The following is a 23375-nucleotide window of genomic DNA, read 5'->3' as shown; positions in this document are numbered from 1 at the left end:
GGTGTAGCCCTTGAAGTTTTAAGTACACGATACAATGTACTAGATTTAACAGTCAAGGAAACACTGACATACCAAACCGTATCAAGTGAAACCCACTGCAGCTGCATCTGGCTTAAAGAGTTTTAATCAAAAAATGTATTGCACCACAAATGAGTTTTCTACAGCAGGTTTTAGATTATACAATCCCTATTTACAACACTGGGAGATCAAGATCCAATGCTTATATAAAGGGGTATATATACTGTCTATCACAGAAAGTTTTATACAAGTAAAAGTGCATTAAATCACTTGGAGTATGTATTCCACTCTTCCCCTTAAAGCTGAAGGAAAGTCAACATGCAAGAAGAAAGCCTAGTCAGAGGGAGTCTTCCCTTAGCCAGTCAACTTCAAACTGCTGGGGAGTGGGGGTGGGGTGAGACAGTGCAAGGGATAGAGGAAGGGACAGCGGCCACAGGTGGCAAGCCATGGACTGACTACCCAGGCGCCCTGAGGCTTTGCTTCTGGAATAGCTGGAGGGGAGGAAATCCTACTTTGATAAGACACTACCTCTTACTCAGAGAACAGAAGGGACTCCTGTTTCCTGTCCCACCTAAATGGGAGGTAGCACTCTAAAGGGCACAGACTCTGCAAGAAGAGCCACATCTAGGTGACAGGAGAATGACTCTTCTGGATGGCAAAGCCTTAGCTGGGCTAAAGTGGCAATGTCCTGGCTTGATAACACCTGGAACTTCAGTGGGTAAATTCTGCAAGTACTTTTCTATGGGATTTTGTTTTTGTGTGTATATATATATTCTTGACCTTAAGCATAACTGAGAGACGTAAGAGTGTAAATAGTTAGAAAATGATAATAAATCTAGGAGCTCTAGTTAATTCAGTTTATTTGCCAATGAAACTTTCATCAAACCATAAAACAGTTGCCCTTTAGGTTTGCTGATGTGGCTTCTCCACAAGAAGTGTGGCAACGCATAAGTGTTTGTCAGCTGTTGCCAGAGGTGTGTGTGTGCTATCAAGTACTGCAGCGAGCTGTGGCTGTGTGGATGCCAGGTGTGAATGTAGTGTCACCTTAAGTAGAGGGGTAGGGTGGGAGGGAGGGATGGTTCTGCAAACAAGATAGGTGGCCTCTAATGTTTTGGTCAAGGTTGGGGCAAGAAGGGACAGCTGCTACTTTTGTTGAAATCCAGCAGATTGTCCTTTAGTAAAAAGGTGTGATTAACATTTGCTCAGTGGTAGAATGACAGAATTAAGAACGAAGCAGATGAAATACCACCACTGCTTCAGAGAGCATGTTCCCCAGAAGGCTGGCAAAATTACAAAGGGACAGGAACCCTAGTTTTATAAATAGTTTCCTCTTGATGCTCTGGTTTTCCTTTAAGAATACCAATTAAATGGATTTTATAATAAAGAAGTTATGTTTATAATAGCAAAGAAGTTTAGCTATAAAAAATAGTTTAAAATGGTTTACCAGCAACCTATCCAACACAAGTACATTCATTAAAAAGGCAATTGAGTGTATTTGGTACTATACTTGGGGTCTTTTATCTGTTTGCTAGTTCTAAGCAAAATGGAGATACCATCAGAAAGTTGCATATTCTTCATTAATCCATTCAGGCCCAGAATATCTTAAAAGATGGACCCATCTCAGGTTGTAGGTGGTTTGGGAAACTGAAATGATGTGTTCTTGAGAGGAAGGGTTAAAAGCCTCTTCTAACTAACTCTTCTGAGCCCAAACACTATGAGAGAGCTATGAAGTCATCCTTTTGAGGTGGCTTTCCATGGAGGAGCAGATGGGGCTAGCCTGCTGGGCGCCACTCCAAAGGGCAGTTTCTCCCTCCAGTATCCCCTGCACGATGAGTCAGCTGCCTCCTGACATGCTTACCGCTTGCTTCAGCTTTAAGTGCTAATGTTAAGAGGACTCGAGTACAGATGTAAGCTGGCCAGGACTGGGTGTTAGCAGCACTCTGGAAATCTGGGTAGTGCTGGGACCCTCATTTGGTGACCAGAATGACATCGGATCAGCTCCCTCCTGAGGTTCATGTCAGTTCTGCAGGGAGGTGGGCCTTAAGTCTTGTAAACAGTGTTTAGACACAAGTACAAAATACTGCAGTTACAGTGATTAAAAACCCACCCAGAGTGGTATGTCAGTGTTCTTTTCACAGAAAAAGGTGTCAAGCCACGGAGCTAATCCCTGGGTGGTTCCTCTAGGACCATGGTATCCGAGGGTTTGAGATAGATGGCCGGATGCTGCCCTTCGGAGCTGGTTTGGACCCAAACCAGGACATCTGTGTGTGAAACAAAAAGGCTCTTGAGAAGTAGGGTGGGTGGAGAGGTGGCAGGAACAGCCCCTCCCCTTCCCTGGGGCATCGGCTCTGCCCTCCAGGCATCCTGACTGGCTTTGAGCAGAGGATGAAGATGGTTCCAGTACCCAGTCTGCTGTGTGAGGAGCCCATTCTAAGTAAGGGAAGGAAGTGAAAGAAAGTGGGTAGATGAGAATGAGGTGGTAGAATTTTAGGAAATTTTCACTGTTACAGCATTTATTCAAGTGCTTTTGAAATTTTTTTGGTGGTGCTGGGAATCGAACCTGGAGCCTTGCACATGCTAGGCAAGTGCTCTGCTACTGAGCTATACTTGCAGCCCCTCCCCACCCCCCTTTTGAGACAGGTCTCGAAATACAGTTCAGGCCGGCCTTGAACTATGTAGCCCACGCTGGCCTCAGATGGTGGCGATCCTCCTGCCTCAGCCTGCTGAGTGCTGGGTTACAAGCATGTGCCACTATGGTAGCCTCCCAGTCCTTTTTAAGGCCTAGGTGCTAGGCCAAACCTGGAGTGGTTGATGAAGTACTATCAAAGAAAGTCTTTGAAAAATTCAGTCTGGAAGTCAGACAGACATTTGGGCACAAAGGATGTCCTCAGTACCACCAGATCAAGTCATCACCCCAAGCAACTAAGCAAGAAAACAGCTGTGGTTTTATCTGCCTGTGGTGGGAAGAGTGACTAAAACAGCGGATCAGAGAAGCCTACCTTATATTCCAGGGTTTCTTTAAGCATATTCTCTTCCTCTTGAGAAAAGTTCAGCAACACTGAAACAGCTTTGATAAGATGAAAAGCCTGAAACAAAATAAGCTTTGCTGCCATGGGCTTTGGTGGGAGTGGGGCAGGAAGTCTGGGGAGCTAAATGGCAGCATTTCCTGTTGCCTTGGTTAACAAGGACTAGGTGGAAGGTGAAGTTCATGCCTTCTGAGGTCTGACAGCAACAATGTGTTCTTACTCTGCCCCTCCCACCTTTCATTTGGGGTACTGGCAAGACCCAGCAACCTGAGCAGACCTGTTCCCAGGACTTGGCTCAGCACTGGAGCTGGAATTGAGAAGGGAAGCCCACATCTTCCCCAGGAGCCAGCTCCCTGCTACTGCTCAATCTGCAGGCCAAGGGTGGTGGGAGGAATGGCCAGGTATCCACATGGACTGGGAGAGAGGAAGGAGTGGGATGATCGGGAGGCCAAGCAGGGCTAACTCCACAGGGCTAGGCCCAAAACCCAAATGTTAGCTCAGGAGCTCTTTACCTCAGATTCTCGACAGGACATGAACTTTAAAACAACATGTTTAAGGTACTTGAAGTTGATTTCTCGGACATCTGTCAGGTCAGCGTTATTTGTGACAGAGGGAGCCATGTTTGGCATCTCGGGGCCTGGCTTCTCCCGGACTTCAAAAAGCTCACTGTCGGGTTTGATTTTCTGAAAAACCAACAGAAAGGTCTTTTATGGGCAGACAGTGGCCATTACACAGGCTGGGAAGGAGAATCTGACTCCAGAAACTCATGGATTCCTCAAGAGCAACTACAACCCAGGGGAGATGCCCGGCTACTGCAGTCCCTTACCGTTCCTCCACCTCCCTGCACCTGGCAGGCCCAAAGGCCCCCAGGAAGAACAGCTCAGATAGTCCAGGTGGGGCTGACAGCTGAGACAAGGAGTGAAGTCACATTTCTTTATCCATGTCAAGGATGTGACCCCAGAACAGTGAGCACGCCAGCCTGGAACAGGGCGCTGTTCTTGTCCTGCTTGGGCCAATCACTTGCGACATACACACTGCCAACACCACCACACTGACTTCCCAAGCAAGCCCCCCTCGCAGGTAAGGACTCAGCACAGGGGTGGAGGGCCAAGGCCTTAATGCCACTTCTCAGGGGAGTGTTCATGCTGGCAGGGCTGCTGCGGGGCAGGGTGTGTGTGTGTGGGCTGGAGCTGGGAAGGCCCTGGAGGCAGGATGGGCTGGGAGCAGGCCAAGGACAGGCTGTGGGGGTCTGGGGGGCAAACAGCATGGGCACTCACCAGCTCCCTCTGCAGTGTCTTCCTGAGCTCCAGCATCCTCTGCTGCATCTGCTTTATGGTCTGAGACAAACCCACCCACCACAGCCAGCAGTTAAGAGGTGCAGGTCACCGTTTTCCAGGGGTGAAGAAAACAACAGATACCCCTAGGGGCCAGGGATTTAGCTCAGTGGTTCTGCCGCCTGCCTTGAAAGCGTAAGGTCCTGAGTTCAATCCCCGGTACCAAAAAAAAAAAAAAAAAGACACCCCTGGCATCCTGAGTACCTGGCACAAGTCTGCCTTTAGAGGTCCTCCCAAGAAGCTGTATAAGGTGTTAAACACTTGTGTGTGATCCTGGGTTCCTGCCCTCCATACCCTGGCCTGCCCAGGTCACACGGGGGAGGCCTTTCGCCATGTTCCCCTGCAAGACAGGAATCCCCAGTGCTGCCTGCCAGCTCCTGTGGGCTCGGTCCTAAGGGCCCAAGCACGGGACCGAACCGTGGCAATGTGCTCAGGCCTTCTGAACTCCACCAGTGTGCTATGATCCCCAAGTAGGACGCTTGGGCCAGAATATAGGGTTCACATCACTACCACCCTCCTGAAATAATCTGCAATGTTATTTTGAACAATGTAAAAGGTTATAATTTTTCTGTGTAACCCACCAAAGCTGGGCTTTAGATCTTTTTTGTTTTGTTTGAGACAGGGTCTTGCTATGTAATCCAGGCTGGCCTCTAACTGGCAGCAATCCTCCTGCCTCACCCTCCTGAGTGCTGAGATTACAGGCATGCATCATCATGCCCAGATTTGTATTTTCTTGGTTGAATATGAGGCTGGAAATTCTTCTGGAAGTATACTGCTATTTTACCTCATGTTGCTTGCTTTCCCACTCATTAATTCATCTGATAATTACTGATTGAGTCCCTACTAAATGCCAGTACTGTCCTTGGAGGCTGGAGGAAACATTATAAAAAGACACAATTTCTGCTGAAAAGAGGGAAAAGAGAAACAGCAAGGTAAGAGGTTGGGGAGTTCTGGTGGGGAGATATGCCTGGGTGGCAGGGCAGCCCTCATGGATACAGTGAGAGAGCAGGGAAAGGCCCTGAGGTGAGCAAGTACTTCGGGCTAACAGGCTGAGAGGAGGTGACAGGATCCGAGAAGGAGAGGTGGAAAGGGCTGATCACATAGGGCTTTGCCGGCCACTGCAAGGCCTCTGACTTGCACTGAGACATGGGAAGTCATCAGGCTGGGAAAGAGGAGCGACAACAAAAGCAGACAGAAACCCAGCGCCAAATTCTAGAGAAGAGACTATGGTGACAGTGGCAAAGAGAAGCAGCTGATTCAGGGTACAGTTTGAAGGGTGGGAAAGGGGTCATGGGCTGGGGACGACTTCCAGAGTTTGGATATTTCCTGAGAGGGAAAAGATGACAGCAGAAGCTAGGAATATGGGGAAACTGAAGTCTGGCCTGGGTGTCCTGGGATGCAGGGACAGCAGGAGGGGGAACATGAAGGGGTGGGCCTGAAAGTGGAAGCGAGAAGGCAGAAGTGAAGTGGAGAGGAAGGCAGCACAGGGTACAGTGTGTGCAGAGTGGCAGGACTGCTGGGAGACATTACCTGGGGACAGTGGTCTCCAGCCCATTGTGGTTCTGTGGCTACAGGTATGGGGCGGAGGCTTGGCCAGCACAGCCTGAGGACAGGGAGAGGGGCCAGAGAATTGAGGATGGTGACCAGGGAGTGGCTACTATGAGCTATGTAAGGAGGGTAGAAAAGCTCTTCGGCCAGCAAGGACAGAGGTTGCCCATCGCAAGGGCAAATCACTAACAGGCAAAATGAAACTAGAATTCCAGAATGTGAGCTGAGGTAGGACAATCAGAACAGCAGAGTCTCAGTCCCTGGGAGATGTGAGGGACCGAAGGAAGTCTGGCCTCTGGGATGCTGGCCACGTCCTGCTTCATGCCAGGCAGGCCCAGGTGTTTGCTTTGTTTTAGTCCACTGAGCCACACATTTACTCTATACTTTTCTGTGTATTTTATATTTCACAGTAAGAGATTAAATGAAAGGGGGATGAATACCTCTTCACTTTGTTATATATATAATACCTGTCCCACCCAAATTTGGGGGTAGGATTTCAGGCCAGAGCAATAGCACAATAAGCTCTAGAGGGCCCTCTACAAACCAGGATGAACAAGATGCTGAACTCACTGGGGCCCCCACCAAACCCCAGACTGTTTACAGGACAGTTAACATACACCTTCCTTTCACCCCTGCCCTCAAATGCCCTTGGAGGCCAAGGCCAGCGCTATCAACCCTAGCTGGGAACAGCAGAACAGTGAGAACACCTGGGCTCTTGACACTCTGGATAGTAGCTTGAGGGAACTTCAGGAAAGATAAGGCAACAGTGAGCGGAAGATGAAAAGCAAAAGGAAGCCCTTTTGAGAGCAAGGTCAGCTGGTTCTCAGCCTTTTGGCTAAGATCAAATGCGAGGGCAAGATCAAATCTCAAGGGCAGGGATGGACTAGAGACACACAGGACAAGGCATCCTCACCTTATTTTTCTCTGTAAGCTGCTGCTCCAAGTCCTGTTTCTCCTTCTGTAGCTGCCCTAGATCTATGGCCCCCACCTGACCATTTGGTGTTCCTTCTGCAAGGGGATCCTGGTACATAGGGTCCTGTGCAGCCTTCACAGTCACCTACAGGGTGGTAGCAGCAGGTTGAGGGCCAGGACAGGTAGTACTGAAGCTAAGCCACAGCTGTGGGGAGGAGAGCCTGGTTGTTCCACGGCTGTGGGCTGGTGTGCTTTGACAGTTGGCTGGCCAGGAACCAGAGGTCAATATGAGAGAAACCCATGCAGTGCCTTCCCAAGGGACAGCTGCCCTTCCGTGCTGCCTCCACTCTACCACAAAGAAAGGGTGCTGTGGTGAGGCCTGGTCCCGCTGTGACACAGGGCTTCACTTACGCATGGCTCTGGGTCCTCCAGCCTTAGCAGGTCCTCCTGTGCCTCTGCTGGGGAAGCCTCCTGGGCTCTGCAACTCCTCAGGGCCTCCAGCTCACTCTGGAGCTGGTGCATCTGCAGCAGGGCAGAGTCGTGACCTGGGGTGGGAGAGGGAACGTTTGGTGTGACCCCTGAGACTCAGGCTGCTGTGTGCTGGGTGGGCAGGGTCAACATTCACCTTTCTTCAACTGGAGGATCTCCTCCTCCTTCTGGAGAAGCACCTTGGCCTTTTCCTGCAGAATCTGCTCCTTCTCATCGATTGTGGCTGTTAGCTCAGCAGCCTTGGGGAGAAACTAGCATGAGATGGGGCTGGCAGCATCACTCCCTTCCCACAGGGACCTCTACTCATCTACTACCCTTGGTGCCCAGAAAATCTTCCTCAAGTCCATAGCGTGCAACAAACCCAGGGTAACCTCTGTCCTGTGGACATGTACCAATCTATTCCCCCTGCTCTGCTGGGAGGTAACCGTCTGCCTGTCCCCAGGGCCACAAACTTGGCTGCTCTGCCCAGCTTTCCAGTGCTGTCGTGACCATAGTTTCTCAAGTGGATCACCTTGTTTCAGTGTCTAGAAGGTCTTTTCAGTGGTGACTCTGAGACTTAGAGGTGTCAGTCACCGACTCACAAGGCCTAGAGTGCCAGTGAACCATCAAGGCTGGGCCAGACACTGTCTCCAGAGGCAGGCTTTTGCCACACTTTCTGTTCAGAGCTCAACCCACCCTAAGGCAGCCTTTGGGGTGGGGATAGTGAGGGCCCACCTCACAGAATCAGAGCTGCAGGTTGCTGCTGAGGGCTTTTTCCAGGTAATGTTAATACCACCAATAACTGACCCTCAAAACCCGAAAGAGGCATCCTATGGACTGAGGTTTTTTTTAATGTGCTCCCAGCTCTTAAGAGACTACAGGGCATCATGCAGACCACTGCATTCCCTGACAGCTGTGTCCATGACAGAAGGGGGCTCTCTGATGGACACACTGCGGGGGCTGGGGGACATCACCACCTTGACCCACACCTCAGATCTTCCAGGGCCCACCTGTTGCTGGAACTCTTCCCTTTGTTTCTGCACCTCCTCCAGGGCCTGAGCCATGGCCACGCTCATAATTTCTCTTTGGCTCCACTCTTCCTACAATACAGACAACAAGTAGGAGATGGAGTTTCAAGACTCAGTTTACAGAAAGGCACTGCCTTGCTGGGCTAGACTAGCACTAGCATTCTTCCTGCTTCCCTGTCCCACTGATGTCTGGAAACAGGACACCACTGCAGGACACTCATCTGGGCACACCAGCCAGGCCCCAGCAGAGTAGGGCCCAAACTTGGGAGAGCTACCCCTCGTCTAAAGCAATCAACACAGAAGACTCTTAGGCCTGTGTGAATGGAGTGGTCACTGGAGCAATCAGGTTAAAGAAAATATAATAAGCAAATACTCAATTTTAGGGCTGGGGATTCAGCTCAGTGGCACCGCACTTGCCTAGCAAGCATAAGGTCCTGAGTTTGATCCCCAGTACTGAGAGAAAAATAAAGTAAAGTTCACTATTTTTTTTTTCCTGATACCAGATGTTGAACTCAGGACCTTGCACTTGCCAGGCAGGCGTGGCACGACTGAGCTACATCCCTTGCCCAATACTGAATTTTAATACAGAAAATACCACTGACTCATCAAAATGACCCCCTTGCCCTTCTGAGACAGGTCTCACTAAGTCACCCAGGCCAGGGTTGAACTTCTGAACCTCGTCCCTCAGCTTCCCAGAGTTCTGGGATTACAGGCATGTGTCACCACACCTAGCCAAAATGACCCCACCATTTTATAGGAGAGAAAAATGAGGCTCTGGGAGGTTAAGTGATTTGCCCAAGGGCCCAGAGATAGTAAGTGGCTGAGCCAGACTGAAAGCCAGGATCTGGTCAGACCCAGGGCCTTTGAATATTGGACTTTCCCAACCAGAGCATTTCCCACAAAATCAGGATCATGTGGCTGGTCCTGTCCAGAGCACAGGGACCACCCCTGGGACAAAAACACCTTCCAAGACCATGCTCCCCAATGAAGTCCCCAGGTGCAAAATGTGAGTTCTCGGGTGCCTGAACTCTGGAAAGGGGGATGCCCTGGAGAGAGCACAAGGTGATGTCTGCCATCTCGGTCTAGCCACAAGGCCCTGCTTTTGGGAATAAGTGACTTCACTGCTATCCCCCAGTCCCACTCTGAAATTCCACATGGCTCTAGTAGGGCCATCAATAACAGTACCCTAATTGTGAGTTAGTCCTGGCCAATCACAGTATCTCATCCCTCTGATCAAGTAAATTCATGCTAAGATGAATCTGTCATTCAAGATGAATCAACAGAATCTCTTCTATTGGGACCCTTCTTTATTGGGATGCTGAGGCTGAGTGGGAGATGCCTGGCTGTCCTGGGGTTGCTTGGCTGCAATGTCCTAAGCCTGGAGCTGCCTGTCACCTGGAGGATGAATTCTGCAGGAGGAAAAAGGCAGGAACAGCCACAGGGGAAGAGACAGGTCAGTGCAGGTGGCAGTTCCAGCCCAACTGGTCTTTCCGGCTTTGTGAGCTGTCCAACTCTTGCCAGGAAATCTCCCCAGGTATGCTGTGGCACGAGGGCCCCTACACAGGAGAGGGTGGAATTGCCCTCCTATGAGTCTACTTCTGGTAGACAAAGGAAACCTGGGCAGGACTCCAGAGGCTGGAGGTGGGGCTGCAGAATGCCCTAAAACAATGCCCTGCTTCCACTGTGGGTTTAGGGAGAGGCTGTGTGGATACGGAGGGAGGAGTAAGAGGTTTCACCTGGGTAGAGAGGACGAGAAGGTCCAGGAGGGGAGGGTGACAGGATGCTGTGCCTCCCCAGGAGCTTTCTCGGGGCAGTTCAGGAGACATTTGGGGAAGGAAAGAGGCATTTGTGTGTAAGACAGGAACATGGGTCAGGCAGGAAGTAGAGACCCACAGCACCTTCATGCTGGGGAGGGGCCCTAGTCAACTTTCATCTTTGGCCGTTTTTGATCCATCCTCAAGAGGTCATTACCATCTTCAATTCAGAAAAGGAAAAATGGGGCCGGGGATTTAGCTCAGTGGTTTTGCCACCTGCTGTGCAAGCACAAGGACCTGAGTTCGATCCTCGATACCAAAAAACAAAAAACAAAAAAACAAAAACCAGAAAAGGAAAAATGGTCAGGCATGGTGCATGCCTGTAATCCTAGCACTTATGAGGCTAGTTCAAGGCCAGCCTGAAGTACAAAGAAGACCCTATCTCAAGAGAGCACTGCTCCCAAGTTTGAAAAAAAAGGGAAAAACAGATTCCAAGAATCATGAGGGACTAGGCTGGCATACTGGCTATATAGGGCTCCAGAGTCCATGCTAGAGCCACATAAGACCTGACTATAGGGATTAAGGTCGATACTTTCAGCCCACATCTGTTACAGCAGAAAGCACGGCCTGCACCTGGCAGGAGCCACCAGGCTACCCATCTGGGGCAGTTCTCTGAACCTGGGGATGAGGCTGGCAGGGGCTCAGGGAATAGCTGCATTGAAAAATTAAAATAAAAATGTTCTAGCTGGGTGTGGCTGCATGTGTCTGTAATCCCAGCTCTCTGGAAGGCTGAGGCAGGAGGTCTGTAAGTTTGAGGCCTGCCTGGGCTACTTAGTGAGACCCAGAGAGAGGGGGATGGGGTGGAGAGGGAGACAGCAAAGGGCTGGTGGGGAAAAGAATTCTAATTCTATGTGCACTAAATTCCAGTGCTTTGAAATACGTGAAGCAAAGATGGATAGAAATAAAGGGAGAAAGAGGCAGATCCACAATCATAGGTGAGGATTTAGCATACGCCTCTCAGGAACTGATGGAATAAGTAATAAATAAGTCAATGAGAAAGTGTGTAGATTCTAATAATGCTATCAACCAACTTGACTTAATGAGCATTTATAGAACATTCTACCTAAAAACAGCATAATATATGTTCAAGTGCAATGAAATATTTGCCAAGATGGACTACTGGTTGGGTCATAAAACAAGTCAGAATATCAAAGGACTGAAACCATCCAGAGAATTATATGACCAAAACAGTTTCAAACTCTAAATATCCAGACAACTTCTCAAACATCTGGAAGTTAGCCACATTAAAATGGCCCACATGTGCTGCTTTTTGAGTTATTGCCCCTCAGCCCACATCTGAATTTGAGATGCTGCAAACTGCCTTTCTGTCCAGCCAGCTGGCTCTGTGTTAATCCCTGCCAACAGGGGATGCTCCAGGGAGACTGGAAGTGAGAGGAAGGAGCAATCCCTGCTGTTCTGCCTGCTTCTGGATTGCGTGAGCTTTTTTTCTTTTTGGTACGGGGGATTAAACTGGGGACCTTGTGCTTGCGAGGTAGGCAGCAGAACCACTGAGCTAAATCCCTGGCCCCACTTTTGATATACAGATTTATCTACATGAGCCTTTATTTCTAAATGTTTTCTAATTTCCACTGTGATTTCTTTAACCTGTGGGTGATCTGGAAATGTATTTCTTAACTGCAAACATACATATAAGGTTTTTGTTTTGCATTACTGGGGATTGAACACAGGGCCTTTGTACTGAGCTACATTCCCAGCCATTATTTATTTATTTATATTTAACTTTTTGAGCCAATCTTGCTGTATAGTCTAGGCTGGCTTTGAACTCATGGTAATCCTCCTTCCTCAGCCTTCCAAAGGCTGGGATTACAAGCATGTGCCACCATGCCCAGCTTTTCTGAGATGGTCTCACTATGTGGTTCAGACTGGTCCTGAATTTACTATGTAGCCCAGGCTGGCATCCAATTCATGGCGATCCTCCTGCTTCAACCTCCAGTGTGCTGGGCATGCATTACCACATCCAGCTTTTTTTAAATTTTGAGACATGGTCTTATTAGGTTGTTAAATTGTCCAGACTGGGCTTGAACTTGCAATCCTTCTGCCTCAGCCTTCCAGACTACTAGAGTGAATGCATGCATCACCACATGGCTGGCTTTTCTATATTTTTTGTTATTTTTACTTCAATTCATGGTGGTCAGAGAACATACTCTATATGATTTTAATTCATTGAAATTTTGTGAGACTTGCTTTATGGTTAGTCTTTCCAGCTATTCTTTGTATGCATGAAAAAGTGTACATATTTTTTTTGCAACTATTGAGACTAGGGCTCTATATATGTCCATTAAGGTTTTGGGTTTTTTTTTGAGACAAATCTCACAAGGCTGGGCTTGAATTCACTATGTAGTCTGGGCTGGCCACAAACTCATGGCCTCCTGCCTCAGCCCTGAGTGCTGGGATTACAGGAGTGCTCCACCATGCTTGGTGGTATCTACTAAGAATATTTTTATCTTTCATTGAGAACAAGTCTCACAAAGTTGCTAAGCTGCCCAAGCTGGGTTCAAACTTGTAATGCTCCTGTCTCAGCCTCCCAGAGCCCTTGCATTGCAAGTGTATGCCACCATGCCCAGCTTGTCTTCTAATTTATATTCATTGTTTAACCTGTTTTCTATTTTTGATTGACTTTTTTTTGGTACCAGGGATCGAACTCGGGACCTTGTGCTTTAGGCAGGTGGCAGAACCACTGAGCTAAATCCCTGGCCTGGACTGACTTTTTAAAAGCCCCTTTTTCCCTTTGAAATTCTGGTAGTTATACATTCTGGTATTACTTTTACAGTGATGAGTCTAGAGATTACAACATGCATCTGTCTTATCAAAGTCCAGTCTTTTTTTTCTTTTTGGTGCTGGGAATTGAACCCAGAGCATACTGCATGATAAAGACACACTACCACTGTGCTACACCCTGAGCCACAGTCTAGGCTTATTTGGTATCTGACTCCCTGGCAATACAAAAGGCTAATAATACTGACAGCACGTATCTCACCTGATGTGGGTTATTTTCATTGTATATTTTATTTTACATTAAATATTTATTAAATCCTTATTTTTCATAAAGACCATTTAAATTTGTTCTTAGTTTCTTCTTACTTCCTTACATTTCTGTACTTCTATCTAGAATATTCCTTTTTTTTTTTGTGGTACTGGAGATCGAACTCAGGATCTTGGACTTGCTGGGCAGTTGTGGTGCCGCTGAGCTGCAGCCTGGCCCTAGATCTTCCTTTAACTAAAAGATATCCTTTAATATTTTCTTTAGTACATGTCTATTGAGGATTCTTTGTTTTATTAGCTTTCTTTAGTCTACCATACATGTATGCATATGGATTTTAAAATTTATCCTGTTTGGATTTCTTCAGCAATTGCCTTTTTGGGAATCCACAAACACACTCTAAAACATCTTCCTGTGTCCTGTGATTTCTCTTTCTTTTTTTTCAGTGCTTCATTTTAGACAGCATATTCTGCCTTTCTTCTATTTTACTAATTCTCTCTTTAGTTAGCACTGGCTGATAAAAGTGTGTGCATGCTACTGAGGATTAAACCTAGGGCCTTAAGCATGGTAGGCAACTGGTGCTCCTCTAAACCTTTTGTATTTTATCTGGAGACAGGGTCTCACTAAGTTAACCAGGCTGGGCTTGAACTTGTCATCCTCCTGCCTCAGCCTCCTGAATGCTGGGATTACAGGTGTCTGCCACCATGCCTGGCCTCCCACTGCTTTTTTTTTGGTACGAGGGATCGAACTTGGGTCCTTGCGTTTGTGCAGCAGGCGGCGAAACCACTGAGCTAAATCCCCAGCCCCCATTGCTTTTTTTTTTTTTTTTCAAGTTAAAACACATTTTTATTACTTCATTTTTATGAAACTACTGTATTTTCAACTCAGCTATGCTTCTCCTGAGTATTTTCCCAAAAAAGTAAAAGAAATAGTACCACAGTAATATATGCATACATGTCTACAGGAGCACAGTGCACAATAGCCAAAGTATAGAAGCAGCCTGGATGTCTAACAAGACCAATGGATAATGAAAATGTGGTATATTTACACAACAGAGTATCATTCAGCCATTTAGAACAATAAATTCAGGGGCCGGGGATTTAGCTCAGTGGTTCCGGAGCCTGCCTCAAAAGCGAAAGGTCCCAAGTTCGATCCCTGGTACAAAAAAAAAAAAAAAGAAGAAGAAGAATAACCAGGCACTAGAACAATAAATTCAGCTGGGTGTGGTGGCACAAGCCTGTAACTATAGCACTGAGGAGGCTGAGGCAGAAAGATCACAGAAAGTTCGAGGGCAGCCTGGGCTACATAGTGAGTTCAAGGCCAGCCTGAACCACACAGTGAGGCTCTGCCTTGGAAAAAAAAAAAAGATAAATTCAAATCATCTGTACAAAAATGGATTTATCTTGAGACAGTGTTAAATAGTGAAACAAATCAGATGCAGATTAATTACCACAAGGTTCTCTTATATGAGAAACCCAAAATACAAATAATAAAATAAAGGAAAGATGGTAGGAAACAGGAAGATGAGACTTCTTGGAGATGGGGAAGATGATGAGGGAAAAGGAGGAGGGTAGAGTTAGAAGGGGAAGGAAAATAGTATCAAAAATATTCAAGATAAAATATTCAGTACATGTACCAATTTCCCAAAATGAATGTAATTATAATGTACTGCAAACATATACCGGGGCTGGGGATTTAGCTCAGTGGTTCTGCCTGCCGCCTGCCTTGCAAGTAGAAGGACCCGAGTTCAATCCCTGGGACCAAAAAACAAACAAACAAGCAAATAACAACAACAAAAAACATATACCAATTTAAAAAAAACCTATAGGTGGACTAGAGATTTAGCTCAGTGGTGCTGCTGCCTACCTCGAAAGCTCAAGGTCCCAAGTTTGATCCCCAGTACCAAAAAAAAAAACCTTACAGGTACTAAGCACAATTCTTCAAAAAATATGGTCCCATTGACAAGCATATGGATTTCAAACAGCAATACAGTAATTAAAGTTGTAACATTAAAATATCACTTTTAAAATAGTCTATGTTTGCTGGTTAGCTATGCTCAAGAATACTGAAGTGTTTCTCCAAAGCTGGAATTACTGAAGATTTTATCCGCTACAATACATATATACAGTATAAAGATGATTTAATAGACATGCAAAATGTATCCTGAGGCATTACCTTAAAAGTACCAATTGCAACATATATTCAAAGCCTTCTATTTCACTACATATAGGTTTGAAAATTTCATTTTATTAAGCAATGATGGCATGAAATATTAAATCACAGTTCTATAACCTAATTCCAATAAAACTAGACAAGACATACTATCTTTTTAAATAGTAAAACAACACTTTTTTTTTTTTTTTTTGGTACCGGGGATCGAACTTGGGTCCTTGTGCTTATGCAACAGGCAGTGAAACCACTGAGCTAAATCTCCAGCCCCAAACAACACTTTTAATTTATTAACATTTTTGAAATGGTCAAATTTTTAAAGCTTCAGCGTTAATGTTTAATTTGAAAAATCTGTGCTCAGAAGAAGCCATTGTATTCAGTGTGGGAGAAGCTGAACAGCTTATCTAAGAAACCACTTGTTCTTCAATTAGCTTTCATCTTGCTCTAAGCTTTTATTTTGTGTGCACAGCAGCTTTTCACCGTGGAGACCGCCATCTTCTACTTTTGAGGGGTTTTTTTTTGGTACCAGGGATGGAACTCAGGACCTTGCACTTGCAAGGCAGGCACAGTGCCACTGAGCTAAATCCCTGCCCCCCACTTTTATTTTTTATTTTGAGACAGGGTCTTACTGTCCCCAACCTGGTCTGGAACTTGTAATCCTCCTGCTTCAACCTCCAGGTAGTTGAGATAATAGGCATGTGGCACCATGCCCAGAAAAACCTATGTCTTTATTATTTTCTAAATTTCTGCTGAAATTTTCAATTTTGTCTACTTAAGCTATCACCCCAAGGTGTGATGAAAGGGCCCAGGGGCCTGGGGCCCTATAAGCACATGGCCACCAGTTGTGTCTAGGGAATGAAGGAGGCAGGGTATGGTTAAAGCACCAAGTGCTCAGAAAGGAAAGGGTAACGGTCCAGCGGATTGTTTCCTCATTTCTGTCTAAGGTCCTTGATACAAGTAAAGGTCATCATGGCCTATCAAGGGCTTGCCTGATCTGCCCCACTGAAAAAAGCCACAGAGGCGATCTGACAGCACAATGTTCAGGGAACTATGCTAATGACACAGGTCCGACTTGCACCAGCTCTCCCTATGCAGCCTGGGCAAACTTCTGACACTTTTAGCCTCAGTGGTGCTAACTGCTCAATGGGAAGAATTCTCCTTACAGTCCTAGGTCCCAGAGAGGACATAATGGATGCCATTTTCTACCAGATTCCTAACCAAGTTAATAAAGAAATGCTAGTTCATTTCTTCTCCACTCAAGTATGGGACTTTCACTTGGCCACTACTCCAAACACAGGTGTAAGATACGAACACTTTTGTCAAACTCTGACTCAATCAGATAAATACCTTTAGCTTTTTCAGTTCTATCTGATGATGCTGTAAAGAACGTTCATATTCATTCCTGCTCTCCTGAAGGGCAGTGTGTTCACGCTCCAGCTCGCTCTGCAGATGAAGTGGACATGTAAGAAGATGGAGTCCTAATTGCCACATTTCTCCGAGGCGTAGCCTCTCTCTGGCAGGGCACCTCTGAAACACTTTCTTTTAGTTAACACAGAAGTGAGAGGGGACAACAGTGTAGGGGTACGAAAAGAAAAAAGAGCCAGGTGTGGTGGTACACGCCTGTATTCCCAGCACCTGGGAGGCTGAGGCAGGAAAATTGCTGTGAGTTTGAGGCCAGCCTGGGCTACAGTGTCAGTTCAAGGCCTGCCTGAACTTCATAGTGTTACCATGTCTGAAACAAACAAACAAACAAAACAAAAAGAACAAACAAATGAGAAAAAAAAACTTCCTGGGGGTAGAGGTGTAGCTCAGTGGTACAGCATTTGACTTTGGGTTAAATCCCCAGCACCACCAAAGGAAAAACAACAACAACAAAAAGCAAACCTCACAAGGAGTAGTAAAATGCTTCTCAGGACTGTGGTATAGGGAGAGGGGCTCTGGAACAGGGGAAATTATGAGCAATATGAGCTTTTACGGAGCAATATGAATTTCAGAAAGAATAAGAAGCTGAGGAGAATGGTCAGAAAGCACCAGGAAGTCCCTGAGGGGTCCAAGGAAAAGAAAATGCATTTGAGTTTCTACAAAAAATAGTCTTTTAGCTGGGCACAGTGCTGCATACCTACAATTCCAGCACTATGGGAGGCTGAGGTAGGAGGGCTCTAAGTCATTTAGTGACTTACCAAGACCTCATTTCAAAATAAAAATTAAAAAAAAATAGCTGGAGATGTAGCTAAGTGTGAAGGGCCTGGGTAAAAAAACAACAACAGTAGGCTTTTTACATCCAGTCTCAGGAGCAAATACTCAGGTGTGAACAGATCTATGGAGTGGTTCCCCCATCCCCAAAAGTGTTGCTTTTCTAGTCAAGCGCATGACCCAATGCTTGAACTCAACCTCCCTCCCTTCATTCACCATTGCGTGCTCAGCGGCTGTCTGGTCAGCCACGCGTGCCTGCTGCAGGGCGACGATCTGGGCCTCTAGTGCACACGTGCGCTCCGTGCACTGCTGCTTCAGGGCAAGGACCTGCTGCTGCGCAAGGCTACTCTCCTGGTTTGCAGCCACCTGCGGCAAAACCAGAGGGCAGTCAGTCAAGGAACAAGTGTCCTGAGGGAGGACTTACTCTGGCTTTCTGGGGCCCAGGGGAAACAGCTCTCAACCCTCCGCTGTTGCTGAGAACCCCTGCAGACTGCCTGTTGCTGCTGGGCCTGGCTTGCCCAGGAGGTGTAGCCAGGCTTTGGTCTTGCTGCCACTGCTGCACCCTTGGGGTGTGTAGGGACCCTAGGATGGGCCTCCTTTATGCTACTTAGTGGGCCTTGATCACTTGGGCTTTCCCCAGGCAGCAGTAGAACACAGTGGTGAAGAACAAAGCTTTGCATGAAAAGGAGGTGAGTCCTGCCATTTGCTGGCTGGGAACCCATGAGTTCATGACCAAACCTTCTGAACCTGCCTCCTCTACAGAATGAAGATGATAGTGCATGCCTCTCAGGTGTGCTGCAAGCACTAAATCGAAGAATGTACAAAGTAGTGAGCACTGTGTCTCAGCGTGACAACAGGAAATCAAATAGATTTCTCTAGCTTCTAACTCAGCCCCCTTGGGGCACTGATGACTGCCCAAGCCCTTGCCACCTTCTCACCCGTCTCAACCTGTTCTCTGAAAAGCTGAGGCTTGAGCCCTTGCAGAGGTACAGCCTCTAAATGTCTCAGAACAGGGCAGCCCTGAAGGCTACAAGTCAGGGGCAATCAGCCAGTCATTCCACATTCTGAGTAACTCGGGCTCTGGACCAGGTCCTCAATCTGCTCTGGCCCCCAAAACAGCAACTGTATCTGCGGTCAGGGGCAGACACTGCTGCAGACTTCTGTACAGGTGTGCAGCATGGTCAGCACTCACAAGCTGCTGGATCTGCACCTCCTGGGTGGCTGCAAGGTCACTGCTCTGTCTGAGTCTCTCCTCAGAGGCCTGCAGACTCTGCTCCAGCTCCTTCACCTGCAGAGAAACAGGTGTTCTTGTTGCTCATCCAGAGCTGAGCAAGGTTCAATTTGTGGCTTTAAAACTTGCACCAGGAGCAGGGTGTGGTTGAGCACAGCTGTAATCCCAGCACTCATCCCCCACCCCCCAAAAAACAAAACCTAAAAACAAAACAAAACTCATATGCTTGAGGCAAGAGGATCTCCCCAAGTTCGAGGCCAGCCTGGGCTATACAGTGAGTTCAAGGTCAGCCTGAACTGTATAGTGAGACCCTGTCTCAAAAACAAAACAAAACAAAATACTCACATCCTTGAAAGATTAAATACAGGGTTAACATATGACCCAGCAGATCTACAGCCAGGTATGTACCTAAGAGAAATGAAGATGAGTGATTTCACATAAAACTCTTGTACACTAGGGCCGGGGATTTAGCTCAGTGGTTTCGCCACCTGCTGTGCAAGCGCAAGGAACCCAGTTTGATCCCCAGTACCAAAAAAGAAAAAAAAAAAAAACCCTCTTGTACACTAGTATTCATGGTAGCACTATGTCCAAGACCCAAAAAGTAGAAACAACCCAAACGTCCAGCAATGGAAGAATGGATAAACAAATGTGGTATATTCATACAATGGAATATTACTCAGTCTTCAAAGGAAGGAAATTCTGACACATGCTACAACATGGATGAACTCTGAAGATATTATGCTAAGTGAAATAAGCCTGAGGGTGGAAATAGTCTCATGGTGGAGAAGTGGGCAACTATGGGTTAACTGTGTTACTATGCTTGCTAAGACATATTGTAACTATAGTCATTGCTATGTCAAATAACTAGAGCAAGATGATCTTAGCCCCTGTCAAACCTCCTTGTTCCTCCTTAATTGCTCCTCTGCTTATGTAATTATGCTTAGATTGATGGCTATTTCTCCAGCAACTATAGTTGGTATTTCCCCCTTCCCATAGAAATATAAAGATATAAAAATGGAAGTAAACTTCTGTTTGAGGCTCTTGAGGTGATTTGAATCGCTTGGAGCTGCCAGGTAATAAAAAGCTGATTTGCTCCTACTTTGTGTCTAGTGGTTTGTCCAGGGACCCTGCACGGTCATGCTTCAAGCCCAGATACAAAAAGATAAACACTGTATGGTTCCACCTATGTAACATACCTGGAGTATTCAAATTCACAGTGACAGAAAGTAGAATGGTAGTTCACAGCGTCTTGGGGTGGGAAGAAATGGTAGTTTGATTTTTTTTTTTTGGTACCAGGGATTGAACTCAGGTCCTTGCGCTTGCGCAGCAGGCAGCGAAACCACTAAGCTAAATCCCCGGCCCAGTAGTTTGATTTTTAATGCACACAAAATTTCAGTTTGGAAAAATGAAATATTTCCAGAGATGAATAATGATGGTTGCACAACAATATGAATGTGGTTAATGCCACTGAATTGTATACCTATAAGTCACTAAAATGGTAAATTTTATATATATTTTACTATAAAAATCATTAATACAGTGGACCCTCGAGTTACGACTGGCTTGACATATGAATGACTTGGGTTACAACCGGAATTAGTTTTAACTTACAAACTCTTGAGTTATGACCCAAATGCCAGCCACTTGTGTTTCCAGATGGTCTCAGATACAGATTTAGCCCTTAAAAAGATCTGGAAAGAACATTACAACATCCTTTCCTGAGAAATCCTGCCCAAAGTCTAAGGACACTGAAATCTGCCTGAATACAGAAGAGAGACTTTGAAGGCTGTGTAGAGGATCCTGAGCCTTTAATTGACTAATGAGTGACAACCAGCCCTCGTGAACAAATTGAGTTCGTAAGTCAAAGGTCCACTGTGTTCAGAAATAGAACCAAATTATAATAAGATAGTCTTCAAAGTAAAATATATTTTAAAATATATATGAGAAAATAAAAAAGACAAAGAAATGAGCTAAGGATTCAACGTGAGAAGTTAGGAAAATAATGGAGCAAACCTAAAGAAATAGGAATGAAAAAATTAGTCAAGGGAGGAAATGAATAAAAATTTGAGCAGATGAAACCAAAATCTTCTTCTTTCCATAAGATAGTTCAGATGCTGCCAAACACTTTATGTAAAAGGCCAGTTAACAGTACGGTCACTGTCAAAATTACTCCTTTCTGCCATACAGCAAGGGAGCACCCACAGGCAGTATGGAAACAAAGAGGCACGTCTCCCAGCAACTCTTAGCTTGAGGGTCACAGTTTGCCCAATCCTGTGACAGACTGCTGGCAAAACTTATCAAGAAAAAAAAAGTCAGGCGTGGTGGCACACACCTGTAATCCCAGCACTTGGGAGGCTGAGCCAAGATGATCACTGCAAGTTTGAGGCCAGCCTGGGATATGTAGTGAGTTCAAGGCCAGCTTGAACTACATAGCGAGACCCTGTCTCCAAAAAACAAATATGTGAATTAACCACTTACCAGTCCAATTACTTAAATACAGGATGACCAAAAATTCCATATTTTAAATTTAATTTTTATAAAATAACAGGAAATATAAAAACAACAACTTTATCAAATTTATTCCAAACAAGAATTGACTGTTTGAAATGACACCTGCCTGAGCAATGGCTTGGGATAGTCAATATGTAAACAAATGTGCTGTCCAAGTGATGCTCGGGGTAAACTGCTAAGTGGTTAATAAGCTCTAGAGACAAGGGAGCAAGAGAAATTAAAAAATACTATCATAAGTGTTATTCTATGCCAATATAGTATATAGTAATACAGTTCAAGGTACCAATGCTAATAAATTAGAAAACTACGTTAGTTACTTTTCTTGTGGCTGGGACAAAATACTCGACATCCAAAGTTATTTGAGCCTGCTCTGTTTTCCTGATATGGGTATTCACCGCTATAAATTTCCCTTGTAAGACTGCTGTCATTGCGTCCCATTAAGTTCTGGTATGTTGTATTGGGATTATCATTTTAATTGTAGAAATTGTTTGATTTCTTAATTTTATCTGTGACCCGTTCGTTGTTCAGGAGGGTGTTATTTAATTTCCATATGTTTATGAAGTTCTTCTGGTTTCTTTTGTTATTAATTTCTAATTTTATTGCACTATGGTCTGATAATATGCATGAGATAATTTCAATTCCTTTGCATTTACTTAAGCATGTTCTATGTACTAGTATGTGAGCTATTATGATTGTTATCTTTTCCTCTTGGATTGTTCCCTTTACAAGGATGTAGTGACCTTCTTTGTCTCTCTTAATCAGTCTTGGCTTGAAATCTGCTTTGTCTGCAAACAGAATAGTTACCCCTGCTTTTCTCTGGGTCCCTGTCATGTGGAATATTGTTTTCCATCCTTTGACTTTCAGTTTATGAATTTGTTTTTGAATTAAATGTGTTTCCTGTATGCAGCATATTGTTGGATCTTGGATCTTGCTTCTTGATCCACTCTGCCAGTCTGTTTCTTTCTTTTTTTTTTCAGCATGGGGGGGCGGGGGATTGAACCCAGGACCTTGTGATTGCAAGGCAGAGAAGGTGCCACTGAGTTAAATCCCCGGCCCTCAGGCTGTTTCTTTTGATTGGTGAATTGAGACCATTAACATTGATGCTTACAACTAATGTGTATTGTCTTATCTCTGTCATGTTATTTTCCTATTGTTGGCTTCCTTCTTTCCTTTTCTGTTTAACTTCTTGCCTTGTCTGGTGGATTCATTCTGTTGTGCTTCATGTAGTTGTAATCTTTGTTATCTCTTTCTGGAATATCCTTCAGAACACTGTGGAGCGCTGGTTTGGTGGTCATGTATTTCTTCAGGTGTTCTTTGTCATGGAAGTATCTTATTTATCCATCAATTTTGAAAGATAGATTTTTCAGGGTACATCAGTCTGGGTTGGAGGATATTTTCCCTTAGGGCTTGAAATACTTCAAGATCTCCTTGACTTGAGAGTTTGTACTGAGAAGTTGGCTGTGATTCTGATGGGCTTTCCTTTATAGGTGATGTTTCTTTTCACTTAACAGCTTTTAATATTCTGTCCTTAGGTTAAATATCTGGAATCTTAACTATTATATGCCTTGGGGAAGTTTTTTTTTTTGATCATGGCTAATTGGATTCCTGTATGCCCCACTTATGTCAGATTCTTTTTCCCTATTTGGTAAGTTTTCTGCCATTACTTCTGAGAACATGTTTTTTATGTCATTAGTGCTATTTCCTGCTTTTTCATTGACTCTGATCAATCGTATGTTATTCTTTTTTGCATCACCTAGTAGCTGCTGGATTAATTTCTCATGGTCCCTTGCTATTTTTAAGAAATCTCTCTTTTCATGATTGCTAATCAGAATCCTTCTTCTATATTTGATAGTCTATCCTCACATTGGCTCATTCTGTTTTGTATACTTTCAATGGATTTTTTTTTTCCAGTACTGGGGATCAAGGGCCTTGTGCTTGCAAGACAGGTGTGGGGCCACTGAGCTAAATCCCCACCCCATTTTCAATGGATTTTTAATCTCCTGGGTATCTGTTTGAATCTGTTTCATGGATTCCATTTCTTTTCCATGCTGGGTGTTCATGGTTTCCATTTCTTCCCTATGCTGGGTGTTTATGGTTTCCGTCATGTTTCTGAGCGCCTCTA

General features: G+C 45.3%; 1 protein-coding gene across 6 annotated transcripts in view; it reads right to left on the bottom strand.

The window, feature by feature from the left end:
* Window positions 1–106: 106 nt before the first annotated feature.
* Window positions 107–23375, bottom strand: part of Golga1 (golgin A1) — a 62961-nt gene continuing 39692 nt past the window's right edge. For 5 of the 6 annotated variants that reach the window (XM_087182753.1, XM_087182757.1, XM_087182755.1 and 2 more), the window contains 11 exons: window positions 18704–18799; window positions 17728–17877; window positions 16666–16761; window positions 8317–8406; window positions 7464–7566; window positions 7250–7383; window positions 6840–6983; window positions 4322–4381; window positions 3557–3727; window positions 3018–3104; window positions 107–2279 (listed from right to left, as the gene is read on the bottom strand). In XM_087182753.1, coding sequence (XP_087038879.1) covers window positions 2199–2279; window positions 3018–3104; window positions 3557–3727; window positions 4322–4381; window positions 6840–6983; window positions 7250–7383; window positions 7464–7566; window positions 8317–8406; window positions 16666–16761; window positions 17728–17877; window positions 18704–18799 — 1212 coding nt within the window. In that variant the 3' untranslated portion in view covers window positions 107–2198. Of the gene's footprint in view, window positions 2280–3017; window positions 3105–3556; window positions 3728–3870; window positions 4382–6839; window positions 6984–7249; window positions 7384–7463; window positions 7567–8316; window positions 8407–16665; window positions 16762–17727; window positions 17878–18703; window positions 18800–23375 lie in introns of those variants that run through there. The other variant, XR_015439741.1, reaches the window with a different exon arrangement.

Source organism: Heterocephalus glaber, unplaced genomic scaffold, assembly GCF_053883595.1.
Source record: "Heterocephalus glaber isolate CG9 unplaced genomic scaffold, H.glaber_assembly_v1.0 deba00001479, whole genome shotgun sequence".
In the NCBI taxonomy this organism is placed as follows: domain Eukaryota; kingdom Metazoa; phylum Chordata; class Mammalia; order Rodentia; family Bathyergidae; genus Heterocephalus; species Heterocephalus glaber.
The sequence above is the reverse complement of the archived record's forward strand: the minus strand, read 5'-3'. Positions and strand labels throughout refer to the sequence as shown.